We start from the raw sequence: 14,212 nt of genomic DNA, 5'->3' as shown, positions 1-14,212 counted from the left end.
TCATTGCTGCTCTTGCTTTACTGGAAATCATTATTGCCACTCCTTTTGCATGTTCACTATCTTCATCTTTGTTTCCAGAGTATATTATTGTTTCTCCTGAACTCAACTGGATCAGACCCTTTCTATTCCATCTCATCTCTTGTCTCACTTATTCCCAGTATTTCAGTTTTGTAGTCTTTCATTTCTTTGGCTATATTGGCTGCTTTTGATGTTTCATTTATAGTCCTCACATTTCAACATCCAATTCATATTGTATTTTTTCTCCTCCAAATAGTTTGTATGTTGCTTTTGGTTTTTGAGTCTTATCTGAATTTTCTGTTGTATTCCTCAATTCCGTTTCTCCATAAGAGCTTTCCCTAGGAGATGTCATTCTCAACAGTTTGTCTTCATTTAGCATTACTTTTTGGTCAGATTTCTCTGTGAATTTGGTTTACATAGCAAAGCACAAAGGGATAGGTAACTAGCCTTTTGCTCAACCCTCACCTATTTGTCCTGGCTTGAGACTGGTATGATATTGCATAGAAATCATTTGAGAGAGAAATCATGACTGATTTCTCTCTCAAAGAAGTCTCATACAATCTAGAACAAAATGTTAGGGAATGATAATGTATTGCACATGTTTAGTATTTGAATAGATTTTTATCAGTTTTAGTTGTAATACAAATAAATGCAGATTAATCAAAAAACACATTTTTATATTATATTTTTGTGTTTTAGATTAGGCATAATACTATTATTATATTTTTCAGAAAGTAAATCCAGATTTTGTTAGTAAATTAGCACTATCAGCTGGTAAAACCCAGAAGGAGGATTTAATAACAGAGGTATGTTATACTGTTCACATAAATTCATAACCATACTTTTTTTCTGTTGAGAGCAGTGCACTGTTGCTGAATGCAGAGGAGTTTACAGCAAGATATTCTCTCTCTCTCATATAATGCCTGCAAGATCATCATGATCCATTTGGTAGAGGTCAGATGCAACTGCTGCTTTGAGTGTTATTTCCATTTTAACTTCTGTATTTAATTTAAAAAAAAAAAAAACTCATTTATAAATAAAATTCAGTCTTTAATGGACCTATCAAGAAGCTACTTCTCACTTAAAAGTGATAGTAACTGCAATTTCTCTTGGCATAAATCTCTCTTTTAGCTTACAAAGTAATTGGGCATCTTCTTCTCCAAGCAACTGCTTACACCATACAAGTCTCAAATCTATCTAGCAATAGAATATATGTACCATGTTTAGAGAGGTGTTTCAAAAATTTTGAAAATGCTAAGTTAAGGGGATAAATACTAAATGCTGCTCCACAGAGAAATCAGCCTGATGAACAACTCCTCTCTTACTGATATATTCTACTAGCACACCTATGCTCAGTCTCTGCATCCCTCTCCTTTTTTTTTATGTAGGTATTGTTCATCCATGCTTATATGTATAGTTTGTGCCTCCTTAAAAGGTAAACACTTGTGCTGCAACCTTAACACAAAATACTCATTGTCATCTTTCATCAATGCTACTGTCATCTTGTTTAGTATGATGAGCATCATTGTTTTCCATCAACTAGCCTAAAAATAAATATATAAATTTCTTCCTTAGCCTGCCCACAGTGCAAGTATACTTGAAATCCTCATTCTCTCATGGGTATAATTACTGCAAAAATATAAATTGACAAGCCACATTATATCATTTCATCTTCACCTTACATGTTCATCTCGGTGGCCACTTGTTTTCTACAAACCTAATAAATGCCATGGTATGATGATCAATACTATCTGTATAGGCTGCTTTGTCTGTCAGTTATGTTTATTCTCTTGCCAGTGTGTTTGTCTTGTGCGATGAAAAAAAATCTGATTTTCCAGAAGAAAAAACCCTGCCACCTCTATGCGAAGTTGGTCTTTTCACTTTCACTTGAAAAGCTCCTATAAAAGTTCATTCTAGGATGAGACATGATCAAACCTAGATCTTCTTTTCAGCCAATGGCTATTGTCTTTGCTGATTGTGCTATGGAAGTGTGTGTATATTGACTGTGCTTTGTGTGCATAACATCTCATTTGTGTAAGGTACATGTAATAAGATGATTATAAGAAGATATGTGATAAGATGGTTTGTGGAAAGAGAACAATTGATGAGTAGGTGTGTCAGAAGTGTTTTGAGAGCAAGTGACAGGTGTAAAGAGAGTAAGAAGAAAGATAGCAGTGAATTGAATGACGGAATGTGAGAAAATGCAATTGGGAATTGCTATGAGTATGCATGCATTAAGAATGAAATGATTGAAAGTGAAGAAAATGACCAGATGATGATGAGAGAGTAGCATGCTTACACTATTCTATATAGTGTAAGCATGCTGTCTTACATTTTGTTCTATGAATTCTCCACAAAACAAAATGTGCGATTGAATGGTTGATGAAATGCTTAATGAATGGTATGACACAGAAGTAAAAGAAGGGGGAGATTCAAGAAGCAATAAAGCAGAATATGAAAGAGCAAACAGGGGAGAATAATGATTAAATTTTGTATATGGTTCAAAGATAAGAGGAGCACTTAAGGAGAATATGATGAAATCATTTTCTCTGGAGCCAAGATTAAGGATATTAGCCATGCAATACAAATGCAAGAGTGAAGAAGATGTTTATTTTTTTCTGGCACAAATGATCAAGCAAGTGATAAGTATAGTATGCAAGAAGATATTTAAGAGCTGTTCGTTCGTACAAGCTATTAAGAAGAGTGAGAGAGTAAAAGTTGTGGATCTATTGTCACAGTATGATAGATCTGAAATGAAAAGTTATGATAGCAAATTAGTTAGTGTGCAGGTTGTTCAGGAGGAATAGTGTGGAGTTTGTGAATGTATGGATCAAGTTTGATGGAAGGAAGGATTTATATAAGCCAGGTGTGTTTTATTTGAATGGATTTGAAGTCAGGTGTCTTGAGAAAATATTGTTTGAAAGTTCAGAAATGCAGAGTCAAGAAAATTAGAATGTTTATGAAGGGTGAGGGAGATGTAGATGAGTGTAGCTCTCCAGGTTCTTAACTTTTGTGGACTAATCAATGTAAGTTGTAAGGCAGGTTGTGGCATGAAGGGGTTATTGCAGTTTATGTATACTAATGCCAGAAGTATTTCAAATAAAAGTGAGGAATTTTTGACATTAACTCAACTTGTCCAAAAGTTATAGTCATTAGTGAGACTTAGTTGACTGAGGATGATATAGTCATAGGGAGAGAATACAAGGGATATAATATTTTCAGAGAGGACAGAGGAAACAAAATGGGGGGAGGTTGCTAATAATAGCAGAAGAATTGAAGCCCAAAAGAGTAGAAGTATATCAGGACAGGGATACAGAGGGCAGTTCATTTGAAGCTATCTGATGTGAGATAGAGGCCAACAGAATGAATTATGTTATTGGTTGCTGCTATAATACACAAGGCATGAGGGAGAATGCAGATGGCATTTGTAGATTAGCATGATGAATGCAGGTTGAGTAATTATTATTGGAGATTTCAACTATGGAACATATTGGGAGGAATAATGGTCATTGGAAAGGAAGGAAATCAAAGTTATACAGCTGCTGAGAGAGAGATAATTACTTATCTGAGGTAGCATGTAATGAAGGGAGACAATGGGTTCCCTAGATCTGATCATAGCATCAGAGAATTTAATAGTAACCAATCCAGCTATGTGGCCTGTGCTTGGAGAAAATGATCATATAGTTTGGACCTGTGAGATTGTCAGACACAGAGAATTTTCTTCAAAAAGAGATATGTGCACAATTACAAAGCAGGTGATTATGACAAGCTGAAGATTCACTTTCAGCAGGCCATGCCAGAAAAAATCTGGAAGAGAGAGAGAGAGAGATGCTAATGGTGTATGGAAGGTGGTTGAAGAAAGCAGCATCTGACTGTATACCCAGAGTCAGAAGGATAAACTAGGTAGGAGTTAAATGAATACCATCATTAAACAGGAGTTTCAGACAAAATTGTGGAGGGAGTATAAAGAAAAAAGTGATCAGCATGCCCTTGAGCAGTATAAAACATAGGCAATAAGGGTGACATATATGGTGAGGAAGGCCAAAACTAATTATGAGAGAGAGAGAACTAGCTGATGATGCCAAAAGAAATCCTAAAGAGTTCTTTAGCTATGTGGCAAATAAAATGAGGAATGACTATGGAAAGATGACTTTAAAAAGCACTGATGGTAGGGAGGTAACAGAAGCAAACCAAATAGTTGAGTTACCAAGTGATCATTTTCTAGGGTGAGGGTGTACCATTTAGGTAGTAATATTGCATTGACTGATGGGAAACTAGAGTTACTAGAGTTATTACTAAAATATATAAAGTATATAAAAGGGAAATAAAACTGAATGTGAGAATTACAGAGGTATATCCCTACTGAGTGTTCCTGGTAAGATATATGCAAGTATACTTGAGCAACGGTTGAGAAGGATTGTGGAAGAAAAGCTTGGTGAAGAACAAGCTGGATTCAGGTCAAATAGAGGCTGTTAGGATCAGATCTTCACTTTACGACAAATAGTGGAGAAATCATGGGAATATAACAAAGATCTGTATTTAAGTTTTGTCGATTTGGAAAAGGCATATGACAAGGTGCAAGAGAGAAGCTATTCAATACGCTACAGTTATATGGTGTCAATGGGGCATTATATCAAGCAATACTTAGTCTTTATTTGAGTTGTAAGTCAGCAATTAGAATTGAAGGAAGTACAGGAAGATGGTTTAATGTTAAATCTGGTGTGAGACAAGGATGTACATTATCCCCTCTGTTATTCTTTATCTATATGGATCACATTATGAAGGAAAGTGGTATTAAACATGATATCAAAATTGGAGATGTTAATGTCAGCTCTTTACTTTATGCGGATGATGTTATACTTCTAAATAAATCCGCTACAAGTCTACAAGATTCTCTGACTAAATTGAATAACTGTTGTAATAGATATGGTATGAAGGTCAGCAATAAAAAGCCAAAGACAATGAAAATAGGCAGAAACATTGAAAATATCAACTGCAATGTGAATGGAGAACCTATAGAACAAGTAAAACATTTTAGCTACTTAGGTATGATTTTTAGTGAAGATGGTAAATTAAATATGGAAATAGACAACAGAATCAACAAAGCTGGTATGGTAGGAAATCAATTGAATAAATTCATATGGAATGAGTGAAATTAGTCAGAACACTAAATTAGTTGTATACAAGACAGTGTTCAAACCAACTTAACTTATGGATCTGAGAGCTGGGTTAGAAGTAAAACGCTTGACCAAAGACTAGAGATCGCAGATATGAGAGTCCTGAGAAAGATTAGGGGCATCAATGGCAATATCATATTAAAAATGAGGATATTAGGAAAGAACTTTATAATTTCAGCATCCAGGAATGCATTAGCAGAGCTAATCTCAGGTGGTATGGTTACTTAAGCAGAATGGGAGAGGAAATATTAGCAAAACAAGTGTTTTCTGCCGGGTTGGTAGGAAAAAGACCCAGAGAAGACCAAGATATGTTTGGATTGATACAGTAAAAAGTGTCTTAGAAGACTATAAGACCTGATAATATTGGAGTCTTGACAGGTAACAGACTGATGTGGAGGAAAATTGTAGATAGGAAGTTAGGTAATGGTGTAAATTTTTCACGTAGTGCTATCATATCCTGTACACCCCTTGAAGGTATGTATCAGGAATTTGATGATGATGATGATATGTAGAAGAATGTATGAAATGAAAATTAAGGAGAAAAGATCAAGAGGAAGACCACAGAAAAGTTGTAGAGACTAGATAAGAGCAGATTTAGAAAAAGAAACTTAAACTGGTACAGTTCAGGTTTCTTTTTTTTCTAGATCACACATCTCCAGTGTTCACAAAGGAAGAATTTTGGAGGACAAAGAAATGGAAAGATTTGATCTACCTGACCTGACAGTTTATATTGAAACAGTTACTGCTAAAGGAGAAGAAGAGTATTTTTCTGAAAAACTGAAAATTATAGTTTTTCATTTTCTATTTTGTATATGTAGTTGTTGCTAAAGAAGAGGAGTCTTTTTTTCTTGAAAAACTGAAAATGGTAGGCTGCTATTCTTTTGATGAAAAATCAGCAGATCCAGAAAAGACTATTCATTATCCACTTCTTTTTCTAAGGTAGACTGGATCCTGAGATGAAGTGCATTTATTTTGAAAGAACTTAGAAAAAGAACCATTCCATATTGCAAAAATGCCATTGGCAAATCTATACCCGATGTGGAAGTTTAGGTGAAATATGTCCAGGAGACGTTGTAAAGTGTTCCATTTATTTATTTATTTATGCTTATGGCTACATGAAACTGGTAAGTGAAAAGTACCAATCACAAAATACAGAAACAAATGATGAAAATCTTAACATATAAAAGTTCATTACATAAAAGGCACAACCTGCTTTTTAAGTCTTTTTTTTTTTTTTTTTTTAAATAAAGCAAAAGTAACATGTCATAATCAAGCCAAGAACAATTATCGTCCTGCTGCAACTAGTATGACAAGGCGGCACATTCTCACAACACTTCACAACATAAATGTGGCTGTATCCGAGGTTTAATTAGAGAGCAGTTGTGTCTTGTGTGAGAAAACTTGATCCATTAGAGGAGGCCCATTTCACATTGTATCATCATCTTCTAACATGAAGAGTTCTGCTGATACTATGACAAGGACTATGAGAGTGACTACGAGAATAATGTCTTCGTGGTGAGACGGGACCATGATCTTCTGTTTCCTCCATAACCACCGCCACTACCATACCAACTACAGGTCAAGGTCCAGGCTGGAAAGCCAATTCAAGGCCTCATCCGTCACCTTGTGGATGTCCTGTAGGCCACCACCATGAAATTGGCGCCTTGGGCAGTCATACACAATATGAGTAATCGTTCTGATCTTGTTTATTGATGACCAAATCTTTCTAGGAAGATCAAAACCAGGCTGCGGAGCACAGGGATCTTCTACCAAGAAGCTGTTTGTTGGGAGATTGTTGGACCAATATTCTCTTCATATGTCAGATATTGATGGCAGCGTAGCTGAAGAGAGTTCGTCCATGGACCAGAGAGGCTTTCTAGATTTGAGGTGAAGACTTGGTGGGTTTATGAGAGTCTGGTGTAGGAGCAGGAGTGGGTTGCTCATTGCTTTATTAAATTCCTTAATCGAGGCCTGTCTTCTCTGGTGGAGCAATGCTAGATAGAACAGGCAGCCAGGAGAGGGGGTGCTTCTCACTGTCCCACTAATTGTTCGCATGGTAAAGCTTAGTTGGGTGTCTATAATGTTAGTGTGTGTGTGTATACTTCTTTCCCAGACAGAGGCACAATATTCTGCTGCAGAGAATGCGAGGGCTAGTGCAGACGACCGTAGGACTTCTGCATCACAACCCCAGGTTGTTCCAGCAAGCCTTGAAATGATATTATTTCTGGTTTTAATTTTATTGGAGAGGTTGATGATGTGCCTTTTATAGGTTAGGCTTCTGTCCAGGCTCACTCCAAGGTATTTTGGGTGAGGCTCGTGTTCAACCATCTTTCAACAGAAAGAAAGGTTGAGTTGTCGATATGCCTCTGCATTGTACAGGTGAAATACTGAGGACACTGTTTTCATTGGATTTGGCTTCAAGTACCACTGCTTGAAGTACTCTTCCAGGGCGTTCAGGTCTGTATTCAAGGTTGATTCTAGGTCGGTAAAGGAGGTGGATTGATGTAAGATTGCTAGGTCATCGGCATACATATACTTGCTTGATCTTTAAAGCGTTCCATTAAAAAGTTAGCAATAGTTGGAGAAACAGGCTGTCTACCTTTTAAATAGGCTAATAAATAACCAAGGCAGAATGATCTTACTGGAGAGTGATAAATCCTAGGAGAAAAATTAGTTGAGGTCAGTAAACAAAGGAAATGGTGGGAATGAGAGCAGAAAAAATTGCTGGAATAATACAATTTTTTAAATAATGGTTTCACACATAAAGGAAATAAAATTTGAATTTAATAAATACTTCTATATATGTCTTTCAATATGTCATGAGCATCATTCAGGGAGAAGGAGCAGAAGAATTGGCTATAACATTTAAAATATGAAATGTAGCTAATTCTCCTGCCTTCTGTTTTATTTCCCTTTACACGTGTGAAACTGTTATTTAAAAATTTGTATTGTTTACCATGCATATCCCTATCAAATGTCTAGTAAAATGGCAGGAAATTGTATATTGATGATAGAACACAAAGGATTGGTAGGTACCATACATAAAAACAAAAAATGGCAATTGCAAATAATAATGAGAGACATATAAGAAAGAAGAGTAGGAACGTATGAAATTATAAAAATTAAATTCCAGAATTAACATTGAAATTTCAAAATGTTATGTTAGTATAAATTGATGTCATTACCTGAAATCTTCCTAATAAACTAAATATGTGCACTCTGCCATGTTAGAATGAAAAATAACCTGAAAACTTCAGTGATCCACTAACTTTTTAATTTGTTACCTCCATTTACAAAGAGGGAGAAGTCAAGTGATGAACACTTAGCCTGCATTAGTCAGCCTAAGGGGGAAAGTAACTGGTACATCTGATGTGAACAAGTCAACTTTCTAATTAAACAGTAATGCTGTAGGCTGGACACCAGATTGTGCACGGACTCAAACCTGTCAACAATGAGTCAGGTGGCTTCTTGGTCAACCGGTACATAATCCCACTACGACATTCTCTATGTGGCAGCAGGATTACGGTCGTGCAAGGTCGTGTGTGGAGAGAGGAAGTCCAAATAGTGGTATGTGGGAGGCACTGTCAGAGCCATGTTATGGCATGGAGACTGGTCTCTGTATGGGAGTCATTTCTTCTCTTCTAATTGCATGTCACTGTATCCTTCCATCTAACCATGATTAAACTTATGAAGAATCTTACATGACAGTAACACTGCAACATAAATGAATCTCCCTCATAAACTAATCCCAATAAAAAAGACACATCACAACCAATCACAACATACAAACCAAGTCAGAATCTTCACATCCATGGCATTAATAAATAAAGTTCAGCATCACTTGCAGTCTTCCAGACCAGATATCTTACTCCTGACAGAAACTAAGATTGTAGCTACATCCACTACTGTTCACCTCCAATGCCCAAACTACACACACTTAATAATTCTTTTTGCCACAAGAGTGAGAACTGACATAGCCTGCCATAGAATCCCCTGCTTTTTGTCTTCTCTGGCTTAAGGTTTCTGTGTCATCTTCCTAAGCAATCTCACCATCCACAATTCTAACTGGCACCACTTTTCCAACACCACTGACCAAGCTGGACAAGAAGGAGAAGTCTTTGCTCTAAGTTATGACCTAATGCAAGTGGCACATCTGCCTACTTAAATTCCTGATAACTTCTTCATTCTCCAAATATTCTGGATCTCTTTTTGACCAGTTCTCCTTCCAGATACACCTTAGACGTAATCTCTCATCAACTCAGGCCACAATCTTGTAAAAGTCTCCTCTCTCTTTCTCTCACAGAATGCCTTTCCTCAAACTTCAACCATCCTCACATCCCCTGGTTCTACAAAAGGTGTCAATTTGGATGGCCTCCAGAATTTCTGTTCCTCCTTTCCTGGGTCTGACTATTGTTTTTGCTCATCTGACTCTAACACCTCCTCCAAACATGTCACAAAAATTATCCTCAAATCTCCCATTCTACCCAAAATCGTCATCTGCTTTTCAAGCTCTGGTTCAACAGAAATTAAACCAAAGCACCGAAGAAAAAAATTCAGTTTACCATAGGTGGCTCACATCAAGAACTCCAACTTCATATTCCACCTATACCAAAGCATCCATCAAATGCAAAAGAGTCATCAAATCAGATTTTATAAAGGCCAACAGCAGAAAACCTGCCTCCTGGTTATTTAATTACGGAAAACCAAAAAACTGTTCCAGCACATCTCCTTTACTATTTACATATCTCAATATCCTGCCCAAATGGAAGCCATGCCTTCTGGTCCTTTGCTAATGTCGTTGGACGCAACTTCTGCTCACCTACACTTCCACACTTCTCTCTCTCTCTCTTATCCTGATAGTATCACTGTTACTTCACCCAAAGATAAAACCGACCTGCTGGCATCACTCTTTTCCTTGAACTTTTGCACAGATGATTATTGTTTCTCAAAAACAGATCAGCCACTATCCATTTAGATGAACACAAATCTTACATCTACAATCACAACTATGTCAATCTAATCTTGCAGACCATGTATTGGATACCACTTGTAGGATCTTCTGGAAGAAAACCACCATGCTGCATAGTAAATTTAAAAAGGACTGTTGTTGGAATCTTCAGTGACACTCAGAAATCAACCTAATTTTAACAAATATGGATGCATAAAACTTCCCAACATTTGGGAAATAATAATTGTCAGAGGTCCCAGTTTACATCATAGGCTACCTACGAATTCTCATAGACAATTGCACCACCTAGATAGGACTTTAGAGTCACTCACATGTTTCATTGATATTGTGTAGTCTTTGTGTGTGTGTTTTACAAGTGTTATTTGTACTCCCTGAAGATGTCTCTGTTACTGAGACAAAATATTGGAAGCATTAAAATTAGTTTTTAATCCTTTCTTAGTGCAGTCAATACTCCATTAAACCTTCAACATGATGTCCTCACAGCACTTAAGCCTTAACACACGGATAATGCAAAACTGTTATGGGAAGGGTTACTACCTGACTGGTTTGGAACTTTATTGAGGTCTCATCAGTGAGAACTAGGTTCAGAAAGATACTAAGGTTAAATCAATGAAGAAGGCATTAAAATGGTATATTACCATATTATATTAAAATACTTTGGATCAGATAGAGGCTTAGAAAGAACTGGCTTTAGAGATAATCTTCATTAAGTAATAATGCTATAACATTTACATATTAATCCAAGTTTATTATTATTATTATTGTACAGGCACCTCCGTGGAGTCCAAAAACTCCTCTTGGGAGACCCAAACTATTCACACAATCTAGCATACCTCTCCTTGAACCTATTAACAAAGTGCTCACAACTGACATTGCCAACCCATTATATTCATTCACAACTCTCCAAGCAAAAAATCTAGACCTCAGACCCTTACTAACCATGCCTTTACTCAACTTCCAGGAATCACTTCCTGTTCTACATCTTCTAGCCACATGCTGAAACATTTCCCCTGCATCATTCTCTTATAAAATCCTTAAGTAATTTAAATGTTTCTGTCATATCCCCACTTTTTCACCTATCAGCTGACTTCTGCAATCCACACATCTTTAATCTATCCTCACAGGGAACATTCCACAGACCACTTGCCTCTGAAGGACACAGACTTAGCACCTGAGCACAATAATCCAGATGTGGATGTATCCTTTATTTCTACTTCTTACTGTGTTCTTCGGCAGCCAAGTAATCTTATAAACTACCTTAACAACGTGCCCTTTAAACTTCCACTTTCTGTCTACTACCACTATCCCTAAATGGGATAGTGGTAGTAGCTGAAGGAGTACTGTTCCATCAGTGTGATACACAGCTTGTAATCTATATATCCCAAAATGCATAACTTTACATTTCTCCACACTGAACTGACATCCATTATCTTTTGCCCATACTGACAGTCTGTTTAAACCATTATGCTAGCTCTCCACATTGTCTTAACTATTACTCTACCTAGTTTTGCATCAGCAAACAACTGAATATCTCCTTTCATATTATTTCCAATATAATTTATGTACAACTTAAACAGTAGTGGTCCTAGCATGGAACTTTGCAGCACACCACTAGTCACCTGCTTTTCTTCTGGACTGATATCTGTCCAGCTGAAAATTTTATTAATTTTTTAATTATTTAAATTTAATTTTTTTATAAATGCTGTTTTGTTTTCAGAATTGTGCTACATAAAGGTGAACTTTTAAAAGAATCTCCTTCTTGCATCTTTATTACGATATGTTATTCTACATTTATATATATACAGGGTGTTCGGGATAAATTTGACAGTTTCGTAAGGAAAAAGAAAATCTTCTTTGTATCTATTAAATTTAATGAATTGACAAAAAACATTACAGGCAGAGTTAATTACAATACTATCAACAAGATTTACTCAAAATAACCACCATTAGCATCGATCACAGCTTCAATTCTGCTTCGGAACCTCGAACAAGCTGATGCTACAGTCTCCCTGGGAAGGGCCGCAAAAACTGTTTTAATTTTATCCATTAACTGGGCTTTTGTATTACTGGAAGTGCGATTGGTGTCTTTTTCAACTGCGCCCCATACAAAATAATCCATGGGGTTAAGGTCTGGGGAGTTTGGAGGCCAAACATTTGGACTGGTGAAGTCGTAGAAATTTTCAGACAACCATTTTTGACTTTTCCCAGAGGTGTGGCAAGGGGCCGAATCCTGCTGCCATACATACGGCCTACCATTGGCTACCCTTGTTATCCAGGGCTTGACTACAGTTAGCAACTCCACGAACAAAGCCCGAATTCCAATGCCAGGGTTCTTCAACACCTGTTCCTGCAGATTTGCAAGGAATTCTGCTGTACAAACGCAATCAGATCGTCTGCTAGGGATCTTTCTTCTTGCTACATCCTCGTAGTCACCATTGCAAGTCTCTAGTTCATGCCTGATTGTTTTTATTGTATTCAGGGAGCATTGGGCAGCAGTCGTAATATCCTTATTTTGATGGCGGGCACGAATCATCATGATACAAGTTATTCTCTTCCATGATTCAGGTGGGTTCCAGCTATCCATCCTTTCTGACATCTTGTATATGAATGAAGAAGGGTCCAAACTTTTAAATGAAGAGAAGTGTGTGTTAATACATGTAACTTACGGAAAAATATAATTAATTATAAATATGTCAAATTTATCCCGAACACCCTGTATATAGAGAGAGAGTGTGTGTGTGTATACAGGGTGGCCCATATAATGTAAATAACTTTTTTGATCTTTGTTTTTTTCAAGTATTCTAAGGGGCATTGGGGAAATTAATCATGGAACAGTTCACAACCTAACAATGAACCAAAATTATGCAGTTTTACTTTGAAAAATCAGCATTTTTAGCAAGCGAATAGTTTCGCGAAGATCTGCAATTAATTGGCTATCACATTCTCCAGATCTGATGGCTCTTGACTTCTTCCTATGGGTTCCTGAAGAAAAAAGTGTATGTGAACATGCCCCAGACAATCCAACAACAGATAGAGAACATTTGTGCAGAAATTGGGGCACTGCAGCCAGAAACAGCTGTCATGGAACATGTCATAGAAAGGACCTATCTTTGAAATGCATTTACATGATGTGATTTTTCATAACTAATAATAAAAAAAAAATCACCAGATTCTGTTTTCATGATAACAAAAAATGAACAAGAAAAAGAATACAAATAATTAATAAATAAAATTATTAAATGTTTAAACCCTTCATGACTTATGGGCCACCCTGTATACGTTTAATCATTTCAGTAATTTGCAGTGATATATTTTTCTTGGTGCAGTTCAGGTGCAATAATATTGGTTTTTTACAAAAAAAAAAATCCTGTTATGAAAATTATTTATTGTATTCTATTACAAGAATTAGTTTGTTAGAGTAAAAAGGTTTGCTATTGCAAGTTTCATAGGATATTTTGAAAGTCGGTCAAATTAAAATGATTTTGCTATATTGAGAGTTGACTTTATTTTTTCACTTAGAATTATGAATGGTTGTTTCATGTGTTTATAACTTATGAACTCTGAAGATTCTTTCTTGAAAATGTTTAAAGCAAAAAAGTGGGTAATTCTGTGATTGTGACATACTGAATTTGAATGTGCTTAGTTGCCCATCCGCTTCCAGTTTTCAGGAATCAAATTTTGCTTTGATATTGTCCTAATTGCATTTCATATGAACCTGTAGCATATGTATATGCAAATTTACTTATGGTTTAAAATAACGTTCTTGAGATCTCTCACTTATAGAGGACGGCATCAGCAGTTTTTTTTTTTTTTTTTTAAATTCAAAATCAGCAAGGATACAGGGATTCCACTTACTTTATTATCATTGTACTGATGAAATTGTCATATTTGTCACTTGTCATCACTCAAGTTACAAGGGAAGGAAATCCAAACATCATTAAAAATCCATTCATGTGAATGGATTTTTAATGATGTTTCATTGCTTTGTATGTTTATAGCATTTTTTCTACAAAAATTCTGTAATTGTTATCATTTCAAAGCTGGCAGT

General features: G+C 36.2%; 1 protein-coding gene across 4 annotated transcripts in view; it reads left to right on the top strand.

Annotated features, from left to right (window-relative positions):
- The window catches only part of Rlb1 (lysine-rich basic protein Rlb1), a 183,939-nt gene that overhangs the window by 40,878 nt on the left and 128,849 nt on the right, over positions 1 to 14,212 (top strand). For all 4 annotated transcript variants that reach the window (XM_090403377.1, XM_090403376.1, XM_090403375.1 and 1 more), the window contains exon 4: positions 750 to 824. In XM_090403377.1, coding sequence (XP_090259503.1) covers positions 750 to 824 — 75 coding nt within the window. The remainder of the gene's footprint in view (positions 1 to 749; positions 825 to 14,212) is intronic.

The sequence above is a fragment of the Typopeltis vanoorti genome, chromosome 14 (assembly GCF_054136105.1).
Source record: "Typopeltis vanoorti isolate ZY-2024b chromosome 14, IOZ_Tvanoo_1.0, whole genome shotgun sequence".
Lineage (NCBI taxonomy): Eukaryota > Metazoa > Arthropoda > Arachnida > Uropygi > Thelyphonidae > Typopeltis > Typopeltis vanoorti.
The sequence above is the reverse complement of the archived record's forward strand: the minus strand, read 5'-3'. Positions and strand labels throughout refer to the sequence as shown.